The sequence below is a fragment of the Thalia democratica genome, chromosome 1 (genome assembly GCF_965202585.1).
Source record: "Thalia democratica chromosome 1, ktThaDemo2.hap1.1, whole genome shotgun sequence".
In the NCBI taxonomy this organism is placed as follows: Eukaryota; Metazoa; Chordata; class Thaliacea; order Salpida; family Salpidae; genus Thalia; species Thalia democratica.
Window position 1 is genome coordinate 75,574,902 of NC_139165.1, and position 17,821 is coordinate 75,592,722.

At 25.6% G+C, this 17,821-nt stretch overlaps 2 protein-coding genes across 2 annotated transcripts; both read right to left on the bottom strand.

Annotated features, from left to right (window-relative positions):
• Positions 1-863: 863 nt before the first annotated feature.
• Positions 864-6,098, bottom strand: LOC145839372 (monocarboxylate transporter 8-like). The gene is made up of 8 exons (XM_082946951.1): positions 5,945-6,098; positions 5,589-5,763; positions 5,170-5,291; positions 4,693-4,869; positions 4,285-4,427; positions 3,825-4,053; positions 3,560-3,676; positions 864-1,303 (listed from the first exon to the last, which is right to left on the bottom strand). The coding sequence occupies exons 1-8, from the start codon at positions 6,096-6,098 to the stop codon at positions 1,146-1,148; spliced, it is 1,275 nt and encodes a 424-aa protein (XP_082803077.1). The 3' UTR covers positions 864-1,145.
• Positions 6,099-10,457: 4,359 nt separating this feature from the next.
• On the bottom strand, positions 10,458-13,867 carry LOC145849823 (ryncolin-2-like). Its single transcript, XM_082954901.1, has 6 exons — positions 13,562-13,867; positions 12,715-12,875; positions 11,942-12,038; positions 11,782-11,878; positions 11,606-11,670; positions 10,458-10,754 (listed from the first exon to the last, which is right to left on the bottom strand). The coding sequence occupies exons 1-6, from the start codon at positions 13,821-13,823 to the stop codon at positions 10,510-10,512; spliced, it is 927 nt and encodes a 308-aa protein (XP_082811027.1). The 5' UTR covers positions 13,824-13,867; the 3' UTR covers positions 10,458-10,509.
• Positions 13,868-17,821: the final 3,954 nt, after the last annotated feature.

Consider the following 17,821-nt stretch of genomic DNA (forward strand, 5'->3'; position numbering starts at 1 on the left):
TTAAAATTAATACAAAGTTTTAGTTATATAAACTACAGCGCAACAAAACATCTAAAAAGTTTTTTCATGTACATTGGATTAAGCTAAATTCAGTTTTTGATTAAAAAACTGCTATGGTTTAGTGAATGTATAAGAAATATGAAGGGATAGATAAAAAAAATCAAAACTTTAAACTTAAATAATTTAGTTACTAACAGCCGGTATAGTTTTAAAACTAAAAGAAAGGTCTCTAATTAACTTTATTTTTATAAACAATTTCAAAAGTCTAAAATATTTACTAAAGTATAGAAATTCAGAAATGCTTATAAAGTTTTTTTTAATACATTTTCCATGTTTGTACTACTCTAAATAAATACTACATAAAATACAAGTAACTTACTTCCGAAAGTTTTAAAACAAAATGCTTTAAAACATTTTTTAAACTTTTACCAACATGCAAAGAAATTCTATTCAGTTCAACAGATTAGCTTTCCTCAATAAATTTATATCATAAACTTAAGTTTGTTAAATCTGTTTTGCTTTCTATAGTCTTTAGGAAAGATTCCTCAAAGCTAATTCTAAACTTGTGTGTTTCGTGGTTCACACTCCAAAGTTTTATTATGTATTACATGTTTTATGTTTAAGATAAGAAAATATTCTAAATATTTTGTTTATTGAACGATAAAAAAGCGCTTAAAAAGTTTGGTCTGAGGACCTGGTGTACAAAGGAACCTTTTGGTTATCGAGTTTGTTAATAAATATAGTTAATAAATATGAATAAACTAGTTCTTCGTAAAATGTTATATTCAAGTCAATTTTTTTACTAAATCTTTTGAATCTACAAATTTATGTCAACATAAAATTAGTAATAAGGCATTAAACAAAGCATTTTAATAAAAAAAGCAATTCAATATAAAAAATTTATACTTTCAAAACCTTTTAATATAAATAATAAACTGCGGACCAAAAAAAAGTTGTTTGTTGATTGATGAAATATGATACATTATACTATAAAAGTTAAAAAAAATTTAAATAAATAAAATGGTTTTCAAATAATCAAACTTCAAATAATAATTTGTGTAACTATCACAAACGTATGCATCGTCGCTTGATTTTTTGCTGCACTTTGGAAAAATTAATCTGCTAGTTTAAGTTTCATAGTCTTATCACATCGACTTCAGTGAGTATTTGTCAACAGCCATTTTTGTTGCTACCATGGCAACGGCACTGGCGATAAAACATGATCCCGCAAAATAAAAGGGCAAGTCGTAAGACATGGTTGCGTCGAATAGTGCTCCTGCCAAAGTCGGTCCTACTATTGCACCTGAAACGTTTTTTATAAATGTTTTTCTTAAACAATGCAAACACTTTAAGTGTTAAAAACACTACTACATTAAAGACAACTTTTTAGAATGAGTCTTGTAATAAATGCTTTTACTGTTTTCATAGTAAGTAGTAAAGTATACTCTATAACTTATTAAAAACCTTTTCTAGTTTGAATCAAGCTTTCAGTTTATTTACTCAAGCTATATCAGTTAAATTACATTTGTACTAGAAAAAATCAATTTTCTAGACCTACGCAAAACAACAATAAAAAGAAGTAGTAACGATTTAAAAATTACGCATTTTTCTTAGAACTTGAAAATAACTTAAAGAACCAACTTTAAAATTTCTTTGTAAAATAATTATTTGCTAAATAAGCACAAGTGCACTGCACATTAGTAATACAAGAGTTAAAACAATTGGTATGTAAATGTTTTTCGTAGTATACTTTGTATCAGGGGCGTGTTTTGACTGGTTTTCTGTTTCCTGTGAACCCCATGAAAAAAAAGAAAAAAAGATTCTTTGAATATCACTAAAAACGTTGTTTATTGACTTTGTTTTGATTATTTGATAAACTTTGAATAATGGATGATGAATTTATAACACTAAAAGATAATAAAGTTTCCTTAACAAAAAATGCTCTTTTTTGCCCAGCTGAAATGGATTTTAAATAAAATTTTAATTGTGACGTCATAATAGGTAAAAGCTTTAAAGTAGCATTTTTTTTCTTGGAAACTTTTTTCTAAGATGCTTTTAGTTCCAACTATAATTTGTTACTCAGTATGAATATTTTTTGATACAGTATTGTTTTTGAACTAGTAAGTACAATTATACTTAAAAAATATCCAATATAATTACTAAAGTTTTTTTTTACCAAGTTATTGTGTATAATAATGTTGTGTTAAGCTTTTGTACTTTAAAATTTATATTTTTTGTTTATGTGTCAACCAACTGCGTTTTAACCTTGAAAAGTTCAGTTTAGAGAGTTTTCAGATAATCTTTAAACCACTACACTTTGCTGGCAATTTATTCTTTTATCATTAAATGGTATTTTGATGTTTTTTTGTTTTAAGTTGTTTTATTTTTGTATATCTGTTGGCCACAAAGTTGGTTCTTGATTTATTGAAATTTTTAACTCTGAGAGATTACAAAATCATTATTAGAGTTCCTACACCTTCAGGCAAACATTTAATTATAATTTAGAGATATTTTAATTTTGTTATAAAAGTCTAAACATTTTTTGGTAATTACCTAGGATAATGTTGCACCAATATCAAGCTGAAACTATATTGTGTTTAATATCTTTTTGAACCATAATTTATATGATTGATCTAAAATTATTTTTCGCTTTAACAAGGTATATAAATACATAGTTAGAATTAAATTCATTTGTTATAAACTAAAATATTTAATTGAATTTATTTTACAGTTTAGGAATGTATATAATTTATTGTATCTCTGTTTTAAAAATAAAATAAATTAAATATATAAGTTTTATTGGTTAATTGATAAATATGTTTTATTTATGTGTTTATAAAATGTATTTTTTAAGCCTAATAATTATTGTAAAAAACATCATTGAATTTAATATAATTTCAGCTTGATATTGGTGCGACATCATCCTAGGTAATTACCCATTTTTTTAGTGAAATTTCAGTTTTTATAGAAATTATATTATTATAGACTAAAGTACTTGAGAAAATGTTTTTCTTATGAATATAATTTTTTCGGGCTCTTTTAGTTTTGATTTATCTAAAATTACTACAGTATAATAAAAAAATAAATATTATATTTTTCCATTACTACTTACATGTTTTGATTATTTATAAGCTCAAAAAATAATTTTAAACACAGAGATTTTCGGCTAAATATTGCGTACTTATACCCAAGAAATGCGTACTTAAGCGGGAAATTAGAAAATAAATTCTTAACCCCCTTTGAAAAACGTCTAGACACGCCTCTGCTTTGTACTAAACTAAAGTTATTTAAATGTGGTTGTTTAATAAGACTTGTAAAGAATTTGTATCAAAGAGTACATACTTGTTAGCAGTAGTAATTGAAAAAACAATTTTTAATTTTTATCGCATATTTAAATTTAGTTTTAAACTGTTCGCAGTTAAGTAGCTAGCAGCTAAACATTTTCGTTTTTTTGGTTCAAAAGCAAGAAAAAAAATTGTTAACTGTTGTGAGTGTTGTTCATTAAAAGTTTACGAAAAATTTAATTCAAGAATTTTTAAGCATTGATTTTAAAACTTACCAATTGCTTTTCCAACATATACGTACGTCCATATACGGTTTCCATAGCAACTTCCGAACAACTTCTGTGTTGTGACGTAAATCATCGAGTTGGACTGACCGGATGTGATTCCGCAACCTGTAAATTATTAATCATACAACATAAGAAAAATAGTTAAAAGTATTTACAGTTCATAAACAAAAGCTTCTAACAAAAAATTTAAAGTAGTCAAATTTCAAGCAAAGAAAATCACAAACAATTAAGCTTATAAGTAAAGTCAACTAACAAACTGCGTAAAAGTACATCCAGTAGAAGTTGTTTATAGGGACAGTTACTATAGTAACAACGCCAGCTACTGCTGCGAAAATGGCGTATACGTAAGTTAGATTGATCCGACTTTGTTCTGAACAAAAACCTCCAACAAAGCGTCCTACGAATGCAAAAACGGCATAAACAATCATAATGCTGTTTGCTTGAATTGTAGTAACATGAAATGCTGTTTTCGTGTACTTGATCTGTTTTATTGTGTCTATTTTATTGTGAGTTTTATTTATTACAAGCATTAACTTTATAAACCTTAGAAATTGTTTTGTATATTCTTAAGACTGTCCATTAAGAAGTTCCTAGTTAAACTTAATTAACAGTATTCAAAAAAAACTTTATTTTGACTAAAAAATCATTATATATTTTATCTCTAACCTTTTTAAAAACTTTCGAAGCAAAGTTAAACAACAATAAAAAATTACTATGAACACGAATGGAAATACGAAGGAAAGACTCCATAGGAGGGTGGCAACTATCCACAAAATAACTCCTGGATTCATCAGGATTCTCAGCGTGCTCAACTTAGTTTTTTCCTCTTTTTCATCTCCGCTCTTTGTTTCAGGCGCTTATAATATTTATTGGTTTAATATCAGGGTAGACATAACGAACATTTTTATTTTCAATATTAAGAAATATATTATGTTTTAAGTGTAATATTTATTGAACGAAAAAAAAACGAACAAATATCTGATCCAAGGACCTGGTGTACGAAAAAACTTTTCGGTTATTGAGTCATACACCAGGATACAGTTTAAAGTCATGTCCAAGTTTTAAGCCTAAAATACTGTTTTTTCGTACTTATTCAAAAGAAGTCAATTTTTCAAACAAACTTTGCAGTTCAACATCACTCGGGTTTTTGTCATCTGGTTTCGCATCGTCCGGTTCGCAGTAGAACGAAACAGCGATCAGCGCAGTTGGTATTACGTAGGCGCACGTCATTCTCACCGCCACCCTCCATTCATAAGCGTCCACCAGGTAACCCAAAAACGGGTTCATGCCCAAGTTACCTGCGAAACTTTATTTTTGAATTAAAAACACAACTTAAAAATCATAAAAAAAAAAAAATATTTACAAGAAAGTTTTACAGAAAACAAAAACTTGTTTTAACGTTGTAGGTTGTTCAAAAAGTAATAAATCTATTTAAGTTAACAAACAAGCTTTTTTAGTAAAAACTTTAAACAAAATATTAAGTTTAATATTTCCTTTTTAGTTCATGTTGGTACACAATGTAGTTTTATTTTAAGTACATAGCTAATATACAGTGGCTGTCTAAAACAAGTTTTTTTTTTTCTGTTTTATAAACATACCAATGGACAGCCCCGCAGTGGCCAGACAGGTTGCCAGTCCTTGATTCTTCTCCTTGAAATGGGATCCAACCAGGATAAGCGAGGGATTGAAGCAGAAGTTCGTTCCGATTCCAATCAGTACACTTTAAATAAAGTTTACGCTCACAATAATACTTTCAAATCGTTTTTTTTTTTACGTTTGCGCAAGTTGTAAATTTTGTGCGTCTTTCAAAGAAGACATCGAACGGTAGTTAACTTTGAATTTATTTTATCTACCTAAAAGGCTATTTTGTATTCAAACATGATTTTTCACCTTATATCTAAGTAAAACTTTCAAGTAAAAATTTTAATTTAGATATTAAGTAGAACACTTTTACGACATTTTAAAAGCATACCATGCTATTAGTACATCAAAGTCATAAAAAAGTACAGAACAATACCTAAAAGTGAACAGGAGTAGATAAATATTGGTGACAAAAGAGCTTGATATCAGGCCAATTAGATAAAATAGGATACCAATGAGACAAGTAAAGCGAGCTCCAATCTTCTTCATTACAATCAAACTGACAGGACTTAAGCCAAATGCGAGTCCAAAAGTAAGAGAACCAACAAAGCCTGAAACAATTACAATCTAAAATAGTTTGGATTTAAAATAAATAAATAATTTTTACCAAATTGTACAAAGTTGAAGTTTTGTTTAATTTTAAAGCTTAAACGCACATAAAAGCTTTGCAGTATACAAATACTTTCGCTAAATACTTCTAAGCATAGAAAATATTAAAAAGACATTACTTACCTGCTAAAGCCTCCGAACATCCAAATTCCTTTAGCAATGACTGGGTCAAGTTTCCAAAACTTCCAACAAAACCCCCAATCCCAACCAGCAACAAGCTAGTTGCTCCAACTACAAACCAACCCTTGTTCTTAGACCAAGTTTCGTTTAAGTTCATTTTTGTTTCTAAATTATATTTATGGTTAATTTTCACACCGTCTGAATGTACAAGACTAGATGTTAATGGTATTTATGGTGTTGGGATTTTGAAATAAATTATACATAAAAACTGGTTGTTAATATATATATATTGCTGGAAATTTTAATGCAACTAAATTCCTTATGTTTTATCCCATTCATAAGTAAATTATTTTTTAAACATTTAAAATATTTAAAGAGTTTTTAAGTTTATTACTTTACTTTAATCATGATTATGGTATAAGTAGAATGCAATTTAATGCGTTTTTATTTTTCAATATATGTTGTCGTTTAGTACGGACTTCTAAGCTTTTGGTTTTAAAGTTGATAAAGTTTATGTAGAATAGAATAATTATGAGAGTGATTTATGTTTAAACTTAGAATTTTCTAAAATTTATAAAATTAGATAATTAATTTTTCTATTTAGACTTTTAATACTTTTTAGTGATAAGTTACGATAGATAATATGTTATGATGTATCTTTTTTGTAAATTATCTAAACAATATAAGTAGTCTATATACGAGAGTAAAACTCAAATGTTCTTTTTATTCTTTCAGATAGATTTGTTATAAAATATAAACTTCACTTGCTATCAAAAATTTAAAAGTTTTTTGATAGATAGAAATATTTTATAAGCTGTCATCTTAAAATTTATTTTTGCCCTGAAACAATTTATAGATTAAAGTTCATTTAATAACAAGATAAATTTATGTTTATAAAGAAAAATAGTCAGAAAACTAACATATTATGTTTTGTTTGAAAAGTTTTTTTAAATCTATCTATGTTGGTTAATTATTTTAGCCTATATCTTTCGATTACCTTAGTAGTTTTAGCTATGTTTTAGTAATAATTTTTATAATGTAATTAAATGCTTTAAAAGTCTTATAACTACTACTTGTAATTTTAGACTTTTTAATTTTTAGGAACTATTTGTTTCTAATACTATATTAACCATACTCAAAACTGTTTTATATAGTGTTATTTTTTAAACAAACTTAACATTTATCGATACAATTAACATTTATGTTTCACAGGTTCTGATTTAGTTTAAGTTCAATTTTATTTTCCGAGAAATTAAGATCATAGTAAATATAACTATAAAATAAGTGTTAAATTTAGTATATTTTTTAAAAGCGCTTGGAATTTACTGTTCTTGGAGATTTAAGTATATTAAAACTAGTTTTACTTGTAGAAAAAAATATTTACTTATTTGGTTTAGTTATTACCCAGTATGCAAATATTTTTCTATAGTGATTTACTGCTTAAACTTTTGAAAAGTTAAAAACTACTGACATAGTTTATATAACTTTAATAATAGAAAAAAACGACTAGTTTTCGATTCTTTTTACTGCAGCTTCTATGATTTTAGCATATCATTAGAACTATGATGTAAAAATATAAAAAGTATATATAAATATTTTTATTTGTTTTGGTTCGTTTAATTTACGAAAAATAAGACTGGTTGAATTTTATTTATCAACTTTATAGTTTTAGTTGTCTAGAAAAATATATTATCATAACATCATAAACTTTATTTTAAATAGGTATATTACTTAATAATTATAAAAATAAAACTATGCGTCTTGTTTTATAAATCATGTTTGTTTTTGTACACTTATCAAAACTTTAGTTTAAACATGATTTTTGGTCTTCTAATGGTTAACTTCATATTTAAAATAACAAAGCTATTTAATTGTATTTTCTGTTAAATTTTATCTATTGCAGTAAAACATAATTTTTTTAAAACTTGTTTCTTAAAAATATTTTATTAACTTACTTAGTTTGTAAATTCTTAAACATTAACAGTAGAAATAGTTGTGATAAAGTATAAAGTTGAGTTGTGCTTTTTATATGAAGAAAAAAAAAGTTTATTTAAAACCTTATGAAAACTGTTTAAGTTGTAAAAAATACATTTACTTAGGATATTTGAGAGAAAATGGATTGAATTCTATAACTCTAAAATACTTAATCATAAAGTTAAATTTCTAATGAATAAAACAATTTCACTAACTGAAAATAAAAATGAACTAAAACTCAAATAAGTGTATAGCTCTAATAATTCTTTACTTAAAATAAAAATTTGAAAAAAGTTTTTAGCTGGTAAAGTAGCTACTTAGCACACAAGTATTTTAATTAAATGTCACCAAGTCTTTGAAATTGTACGAAATGAACCACAAGACACGTAATTTATTAACTTGCCTCAAGGACAATCCAGACTGTATAAAACAAAACAGATTACCGTGCTCGGTATTAAGTGCTGACAGTCAACAAGATTGGGCCTAATCTGTTTTATTTGATGCTTTCTAATGTTTACCAACTAAATTCCAATACTTAACTGTAATTACTTGTCGTAATAAATCATTATTAATTGCTAGGACTTTGTTTAAAATCAAGTAGTTACAGTTAAGTATTGGAATTTAGTTGGTAAACATTAGAAAGCATCAAATAAAACAGATTAAGCCTATTTTGTGGTCAACCAAAAATATATACCATACTTTTAACGTTTTGCATACTTATTAAATAACTGATACATATTTTTTTTTTCATTCATAGATGAATTTAAAAAAAGTTATGAACATACTTTGTTATATTGTTTGTCCTTGACAAGACATTTAAGGGTATCCGTGGTGTGCGACTCAATAACCGAAAGGTTCTTCGTGCGCCAGGTCCTAGGACCAAATATTTTTAGCGTATTTTTAAAAGTCAATAAACTATAGTGTTATAGTGTTTAAAAATATCAAGTAATTTTATGTTATCAAAAAATTTTCTACAAACTCGATAACCAAAAGGTTCCTTTGTACACCAGGTCCTTAGACCAAACTTTTTAAGCGCTTTTTTTATCGTTCAATAAACAAAATATTTAGAACTTTTTCTTATCATAAACATAAAACATGTAATACATAATAAAACATTTGAGTGTGAACCACGAAACACACAAGTTTAGAATTAGCTTTGAGGAATCTTTCCTAAAGACCATAGACAGCAAAACAGATTAATAAACTTAAGTTTATGATATAAATTTATTGAAGAAAGCTAATCTGTTGAACTGAATAGAATTTCTTTGCCTGTTGGTAAAAGTTCAAAACATGTTTTAAAGCATTTTGTTCAAAATTTTCGGAAGTAAGTTACTTGTATTTTATGTAGTATTTATTTAGAGTAGTACAAACATGGAAAATGTATTAAAAAAAACTTTATAAGCATTTCTGAATTTCTGTACTTTAGTAAATATTTTAGACTTTTGAAATTGTTCGTAAAAAAAAAGTTAATTAGAGACCTTTCTTTTAGTTTTAAAACTATACCGGCTGTTAGTAACTAAATTATTTGAATTTAAAGTTTTGATTTTTTTATCTATCCATACATATTTCTTATACATTCACTAAACCATAGCAGTTTTTTTAATCAAAAACTGAATTTAGCTTAATCCAATGTACATGAAAAAACTTTTTAGATGTTTTGTTGCGCTGTAGTTTATATAACTAAAACTTTGTATTAATTTTAAGCTTATCTTTTTTCGTCTACTCAAAATTAAATTTTATATATAAGAAATTTTATGGCGGTTATAAAGTTAACCCTTCTTTTATTTTTAAAATCTGAGAATTGTTTTTGTTCTTATATTAAAAAAAAGATATACCGTGTGGTACAGATGTTTAAGTATTAAAGCTCTTTTATTGTTTTAAAATTAAATTTAATCAGTTCTATAAACGTATACAGAAAACAAATATTAATAAAATGTAACATTTATAAGCTTAAACTTAAATGCTCGGGATCAAAACAGATTAACGTGCTTTTAAACATTGTGGCGATGTAGTCAACCAAATTGAGCTTATAAAAACGTTTTCCAAGTAATCTAAAAATTCTAACAAATTATCTAAAAACTTTTCCTACGAACTTTTAAACATTGCAAGTTTTCTAGAACTCAGAAAGAAAATAATTAAATTTTTTTGATATTGTTGTCTTTAATATTTTATCTAATCATCAAAGTTTAATATTTATTTTTTTTTATTTATATAAAATTAAACATGTACAGCTTTTAATAAAAGTTTTCTTATGTAAGATGAGCCTTATTTATTACACAATGCTTCGTCGTTATTATTAAGAAGTTACATAAATAAATTATATAGTTTTTTTTTTCAACTTTTATCTTTTGTCAAATAATTTTTTTTTGTACGTCAGACAGTCGTAATAATATTTTGAAGGAAAAAATATTAAACTACGGAATGTTAACACAGTTCAGTATTATTTTATTTCAGAAATAAAATAAATTGTGATGTTCGATTTACTTAAAGTAAACTAAGTTTTATTTAAGAAAAAGTTTGTTAGCTCAAAATATAAAGCTAATTAAATACAACAAAATTTATTAATTCATCAAGCAACAGCTAGTCAGTTACAGCTAGGTAGGTCTGAACTTCATTTGTGATATTTTTAGAGCGTAGTGATATCCACGGAAAGGCTTCCAAACCATGCCGGCAGCGTAACGATCAGTCTCGCCATTGAGGTAAAGACCATTCAAATTGCTGCTATGGCACTTTGTATACCACCAGGCTCCTTTGTACGAAACAGCGCAGTTACCAGCTGGATTTGTATCCTGATCAACGTCCTTGGTAGTGAAAGCTTGATTGTTTGGTAGAGCTTGTCCTACAAATGTACTTTTAAATCTACTCTTTTGTTAATTCTAAATTAAAAGCATTATCAAATGGCTTTGTAAGTAACTAAAAAATTTTTGTGTAGACCTGTCAGTTAGTTAAAAATTTTATTTCTGAAACAATAAATATTTATTTTATTACAGGTTTAAAGCTTATATATTTACACACTTAGGTTGACTAAAAATATTTATTTTGATGGTTTACTAATGTTTTACCGCTTTCGCAGTTTTTAAAAGCAACAAAGTATTTAACAGAATTAGAAAAAAAAAGTTTAAGTTATTATACATTTGATGACTATATATGGAAGATGCGATAGCAGTAAAATATTTGTAGATAATTTAAAAACTGTTTTTTTTTTAATCATTGTAAAAACGTTAAAGTATTGCAGAAGCTCTTCATTTCAACTTAAGAAAACACTGTCTACAAGAAAATCTATAAATCAAAACTTATTGTAAGACATGTAAACATGATAATTCCATTACTTAAAATTTCATATCGAACTTATTCTTTATGCTTTTAACATTAATGTTAATATGGAAAATCAAATCTACACTAATAAATTTTAGGTTTTATTGAAAATAGAAAATTTATTTATCTTCAACCGTTTTCTTATTAGAGTAAAGTAAAACTTTAATAAATAAAAAAGCTTGTGAGTAAATTAAAGTTTCAACAAAACTTCTAAAATTTTAATTATAGTTTGTATTGATTGAATATTTTTTTAAATATTAAATGCAATTAGCTAGTAAAAACTTACTATGCAACAACAAATCAATATATTCATGAAATTAAACAAGTTAGATTATGTTTTTAATATTATGTAAACACAAAATTAATAACTGTTACCTGCATCTCCAGAAGATGTTCCAAACTTTATATTATAAGTATTACCTTGATCGATTGAAAAGTTGCTGTAAACACAAGTTAGTTTAATTAAATAAACAAAGCCTTACAATTTTTTTTTATATCAAACTAAAGGGCTTTAACTAAGCACAAATAAAAAGAAAACTAAGACAACTTACTTATACACTTGGTACTTTTTAACATTTTCAAAATCTTCTAAGTCGATTCTCATAGTAAAATTTCCTAGTTGAGTAAGTTCATGTATCTTTTCAAGACCTAAAAAATATACAATCATAAAATCAAAACATCTGTTAAATTAAAACTTTAAACAATACTCACCAAGCCAAAACTCATCCAAGTAATTTCCAAACCCTTTTAAATAAGCTTCGAAGTTTCGATAGAAGTCCACGTTTCCGTTTTTGCGACTTTGAAAAACCTAAAAGTTGAGTTATTTTATATTGCTGTCATCAACATAAACCTATTTTTTTGGTAAATTAATTTTAATACTTTAATTTTAAAAAATAATATGAACGCTTATTAATGATTTCAAAATTTCACCAAACTTTGTTTCTACTCATATAAATGGTTTAAACTAAAAAGTAACTTATAAATTACAAATATTCTTAAAAATTTATTAAAACAAGTTATTTTTCGTCTAAGTTAAAAAATAAATTATTTCTAATAGTATTGATTAAAATAGTTTTTTTTGGTCTTTCGCAGTAAAAACAAATCTATCAAAGCGAAAAACATGTTTAAATGACAAATGTTATGATTAGTCCATTTTATGTTGTTCATAGATAAGAAATTTTAAATCTTTTGAAAATTGAAAAATAACATCTTTTCAAATAATGAACTCTTGATAATACTATAACTCACTATTAATTGATTTTACAGCTTTTTGAAAAATACATGGTTTAATAGAACAAAAAAAAAACAGGTTTTATTGATTAAAAATATATTATAAAATGAACTTTTAGATATTTTGGATGATGTAAAAGATGTTCTATACTTAAAATAATTTATAAAAGTATAACATTTCATTAAAAAAAAACCAAAAGCTTATAAACTAATAAAAACTTATTTTAAATATAATTTAAAATATTTCAACTGACAAGCCAACCGCCACCGTCTGTTTCCTGATCACAGTAAACTTGTATCCCACTGCTATAAGCCGGAAGAGGAGGATATATCGTGTACACTCCAGATGCACATGATTCGTTTGCTTTTTTTATATCCATGCAGTCCCTTGGCTTCATTTCAGTCGATTTTATTTCTGTATTAACAAATGTAGTTTAGTAGTTTTTGATATTTTTTCACTACTCTACATATTATATGTTTTGGTTTTAAGAAAACAAATAGAGAGATCTCAACTGCTGGGGGAGAAGTAATGTATTTATTCTTTCAAACTTTTTTTTTGCAAACTAAGTTTCGGTCAAAGACCTGACGAGTTCTTTGACCGAAACTTAGTTTGCAAAATAAATTTTTGAAAGAATAAATATACTACTCTACATATTTTAACTTACAATTCTTATTAGCTTCCTACGTTAGGTCAAAAGTATATACGTGTCAAGTCTACTTCAAGTTAAAGTTATAACTTCTCAATTTTGTTGTATGTCCTACACATCTCGTTGTTTTATCAAACAGATCGTAATGGGTTTTTTAATTAAAAAAAATTAAAGCAAATTATATGAATTGCAATATATTTTTACAAACATTGTTATATCACAGAAGTAATTAAAAACTTTTAATTATTAAAACTTTTTAAATACTCGAGTTACATTTTTATCTTAAGACTTCACGTAAGTATCCTGATAATATTTTTTATAGTTATTTAAAAGTCTAATCTGTTTTTTTAATCTAAATATCAAAATTACTGGAATAACTTAAAAAAAGGAGCTTGTTAAGTATAAGAAATATTTTGTTTAAGAAGAAAAATAGATTTGAAAATAATAAACTAACTAAGATCTATTTCCAAAACTCGTTGTTTGTTCAGCTCAACCTCATCACTTATGTTTTTCAACACAGTGACGTCACAATCCTTGCCGGGCGGGCCGCGGTAACCACGAGGTCCCTGTTTACCGACCGTGACCAAATTGTTGCTGGTATTTTCGTATTCATCGCAAGAATAAGTTTTAGTCACGTGACACGTTCCTTGACCGAATGCTGCGTTGTAAGTGACAAGTGCTAATATGCACAACAATCGAGCATCAAAAATTGACATTAGCTTAACTTTGTAGCAAAGATTTAATAAGAAAGTATACAATAAAATCTGTATTATTTTATACAAACTTGAAATTAGTGTAACTAAAAAGTAGACACTCAATTTTTTTTATAAACAGTTTGTAGCTTAAACTTGAGTTAAATCTAGTTTGCGTAAACTAGGAATGATTTAAGTTTATTAAGTTTATTTAATATTTTGTCAGTAAATTTGAACAATAAGAATATTTTCAGTTTAAAAATTAATTTAAAGCAGTTTATTAATATTTAACCGAAAATTTGACAACGTTTTTGAATGTTTCGTTGAAAAGCATTTTTGTATTTGTACAACATTAAAAACATTCACAAAAAAAAAAGCTAAAATCTATTTAAAGCCAAAATATTTGTTTGACAAAAAGTAGAAAAAAAAAACTAATCTAGAAAATTCAGTATTTAATTTATTAATTTTCCGATGTACCTTGTATGCCGAAGATCAAAAGTACTGTTCAACTACTTTTGTTTTTACAATTTTATACCAGAGGTCGGTGAACTGCGGGCTGCAGAGTTTTCTTTTATGTAGTTTCTAACTATTAGAATACTTTTAAAAACAGCTTTCTAAGAGAATTCTTACAGCTACTCTCTTATAAAAAGATCAGTGACACTGGTACTGGTATTATTCAAACTTAATTACATCTTTGGTTTGAAATATTTTTTCGTTACTGATAGGTAAAACAATGTTAAACATCCGTGGCCGTGAGCATTTTTTACAATTAAAATTGACTCACTATTTGTAGTAGGCTGCCAACTCCTGTGCTGGACACTAACGTTTTTAATTTGTCTTGTGTTAACTAATTAACCTTAAAGTAATTTTTACTGTTCTAATTGGACTAATGAAAGTAGTTTGTTACAATTTAGTCAGTTTTAGATTTTCTAGAATAAAGTGATATTTAAAACAGTGAAAATTTTCTAAAAACACTTTCTAAAATAAAGTGAAAGTGTTTAAAGCATTTAATTTAACTTCTAGTTTTTATACCATCGAATTATTTACTTCCTTTTTAAAAACTAATTAACGATTCTTTCGAAATTACAAGCAATAAAATACACAGCTTTCCAAAGTCTAACTAAAACAAACAAAATTAATAGCCTGTAAAAAGTTTTTTTTTGCATTTACATTATAAGTACATTAGAATACTTCAGAAATGAGTATTTTCTTAGAAACTCTAATAATTAGGCTCTAAAATGTAGCTACGTGATTTTAAAATTGAACACTTAACCATTGAATACAATTACTACTGAGAGGAAAAAGATACATCAAAACTTAATCGTTTTATGGTAACAAAAAGAAATTAAAAAAAAAATATTTGCAAATAATATTACGCTGTATAAAGTAAAATCTAAACTTGAGTTTATAAAATCATGCAAAATTATATTTTAAAATTAGTTTTCGTCAACAAAATTTATACAACTTTTTCTTATTAAAATGTTAACTAGAACTTTTTTAGTATCAAAATAAATAGCTTAAATTAAAACTCACAGCAAAAAAAAAAAGTTTTGGAAAGACAAATTAAGTGTTTATTCACTAAATGAACTTTAAGAATTTAACTTTTTCATTTCGTGTTTACGTATTGTTTAGTTGTTAAGTGTTAAAAATTCGCCAATTTATGTTACTACTATAGCTTTTTGTACAGAAACACCTTGTTTAAAAAAACGAATTAAATAAATTAATGTTTTAGTTGTGCCTACTCAACAAGCACGTTGGTTGTATATAAAGTTTTCAAGCTTTTGAATATTGTGAATAAGCACTTTTAAAAATAACCTAGTGTTTAGTTTTGTGATAATAATGCAATAATCTAGCATTAAATTGTTGCTGCTGGAATGAAATGCTAGGAATGAAATGTTGTCTTATTCAAAAAAAAAAACATTTTCAAAAAATCAGGCATTTTATTTATTATTTTTGTGTACTCTGATTTGATAAACTAACCTATATTAATTCATTATTTATTTTAAACATATTTATCTGTACATAAATTTTTATTATTTCTAAGAGTAGTTTAATAGTTATTATTTGCTACTAATATAGAGTAGGGATAGTGAGCAACGTACGGCCGTCCAATTGAAGTTTTCTCGGTAAACAACGTATTTTTTAGCAGGAAAACAACTTTAGCAAAGTAAATTAAATTGAAACTTTTAATAAGTAATTTTAAGTTTGGCTCATAATTTAATTATAAGTTTCGCTAGTTTAAATGTTATTAAATGGTGTTCTTTTAACTTTATTTATTATTTTTTAAACTACGCGGCTCATGACAGATTTTTTTGTAAATCTGTCCTGCAGTCTAATAAAGTTATTCATCTCTATACTAGAGTAATAAACATAGTTTGCTTTCATAAAACAACTACAAAAGATGTTTTTCAAGTACAAAATACCAAAAAATTAAGTTATATGCCACTTAAAACTTAAGGATTTCTCTGTAATAAATAAAACAAAAGTTAACTTTTATGCTAAAATGCGCAATAATTTATAAAGTGTATAACATCTGAATCAACAAATATAACTACTTTAAAAGTGTTATGATTTTTTTTTACTTTTGAAGTAAAGAAGCTTCCTGAAGATAGTTTATTCTCGAATAGATATTGTAAAACCACGAACATAATTACACTAGTTTGAAGTATTTTGCAAGCAAAAAAAGTACTGTTAAAACTGTTTTGCATTTTATAAAACTTAACTTTCTGATAAAACACCTGATCAAGCATATAAAATTGATATTCGAAATTTCGTTGTTTCTAAGTAGTTTTTAGAACTTTTAGATTATGTTTATTACTGTTTACTATAAATTGACTTAATATTATAAATAATACAATGGTTATGGCATAAATTTATTTTTATCAACAATTGATAAATTTTATTTTGAGTTTTTTTTTGTAATACGAAATTAACTTTATTAAATTTTAACAAGTTATAAATACTCGCTACTTACGTAACTAGACTAATAGTTTATTTCAAACTATCTAGCTTAATTAAAAACAGCTTAATTAGGTTTCTAGTTTTCAAAGCATCAAATGACTTACTTCATTCAAAAATTAACTAAACTTTTTACGGATGAAAAGCGTTGCAAAAACATAAATTTTTGAAATTTCAATTAAAATCAATAGAATTAATGGCCTGTGAAAAACCTTTTTGTAGTTGTTTTAAAACTTATACATTTAAGTACTTTAAAAAGTAGCCTGTAATTAGATACTAAAAAACTCTAGATATAGTGTAGGTCAGGGGCGTGTATAAACATTTCAAAGTGGGGTTGCACCCTTTTTTTCCGTTTATTAATAAAGTATTTTTTAAGTTAAATTTAATAGCACTTTACTTTATTTTTTCTTTTTTTAGTCAAAACACGCCCTGCAATTAACTACTAAAAATAAATGAGTGATTATAACAAACTAGTAGGTTTTTAAACAATAAAGTATTAACTAAAGAACGGTTATTTCAATTTTATATACTTTTATACTTTAAACATAAGTTACTGTTAATAAATATTAAAAAAAAACAAAAAAAAAACTGTTACATACTCTCGAAGTGACATTAAAAGTTTAAAAAAAGTTATATATTAGTAAAAACAGTTCTGTTTAACTTATATAAGAAACATTTGAAAAAAAACAAATTGCATTTTAAAAAGCGTAATTATAATGTTTTACATTGCTCCATAAATTAGTTTAACTTTACTATCTAAATACGATATTATATCAACACTAAATACTCCACGAAACTATTGATTTCTTAAAATAATAAGTTTTAGGATATTTCAAACAGTTTTATTTAAACAAATAAGTTTAATCTTACCAAATGTTAATTTTTTGGTACATGTAAAATTAGAATATCTTAAATTAAACACAGTTCTTTTACTTGATGATAAAAACCTAACAAATAAGTTTTAGCTTTGTGATAAAAAAAAATTAGAAGCTTAAAAACTAATTTAAACAAAATAAAAGTAGCACAGTTTCCAAATATAACAAGCTATTGCAAGGCAATAAAAG

Coding starts and splice junctions, on each gene's coding strand:
- LOC145839372 (XM_082946951.1), bottom strand. CDS start 6,098: ATGAACTTAAACGAAACTTGGTCTAAGAACAAGGGTTGGTTTGTAGTT. Junction 5,764..5,944: donor ATGTTCGGAGGCTTTAGCAG/GTAAGTAATGTC, acceptor TAATTGTTTCAG/GCTTTGTTGGTTCTCTTACT. Junction 4,054..4,284: donor TATTTCCATTCGTGTTCATA/GTAATTTTTTAT, acceptor ACAATAAAACAG/ATCAAGTACACGAAAACAGC.
- LOC145849823 (XM_082954901.1), bottom strand. CDS start 13,823: ATGTCAATTTTTGATGCTCGATTGTTGTGCATATTAGCACTTGTCACT. Junction 11,879..11,941: donor CTTGGATGAGTTTTGGCTTG/GTGAGTATTGTT, acceptor TATATTTTTTAG/GTCTTGAAAAGATACATGAA. Junction 10,755..11,605: donor AACATCTTCTGGAGATGCAG/GTAACAGTTATT, acceptor GTACATTTGTAG/GACAAGCTCTACCAAACAAT.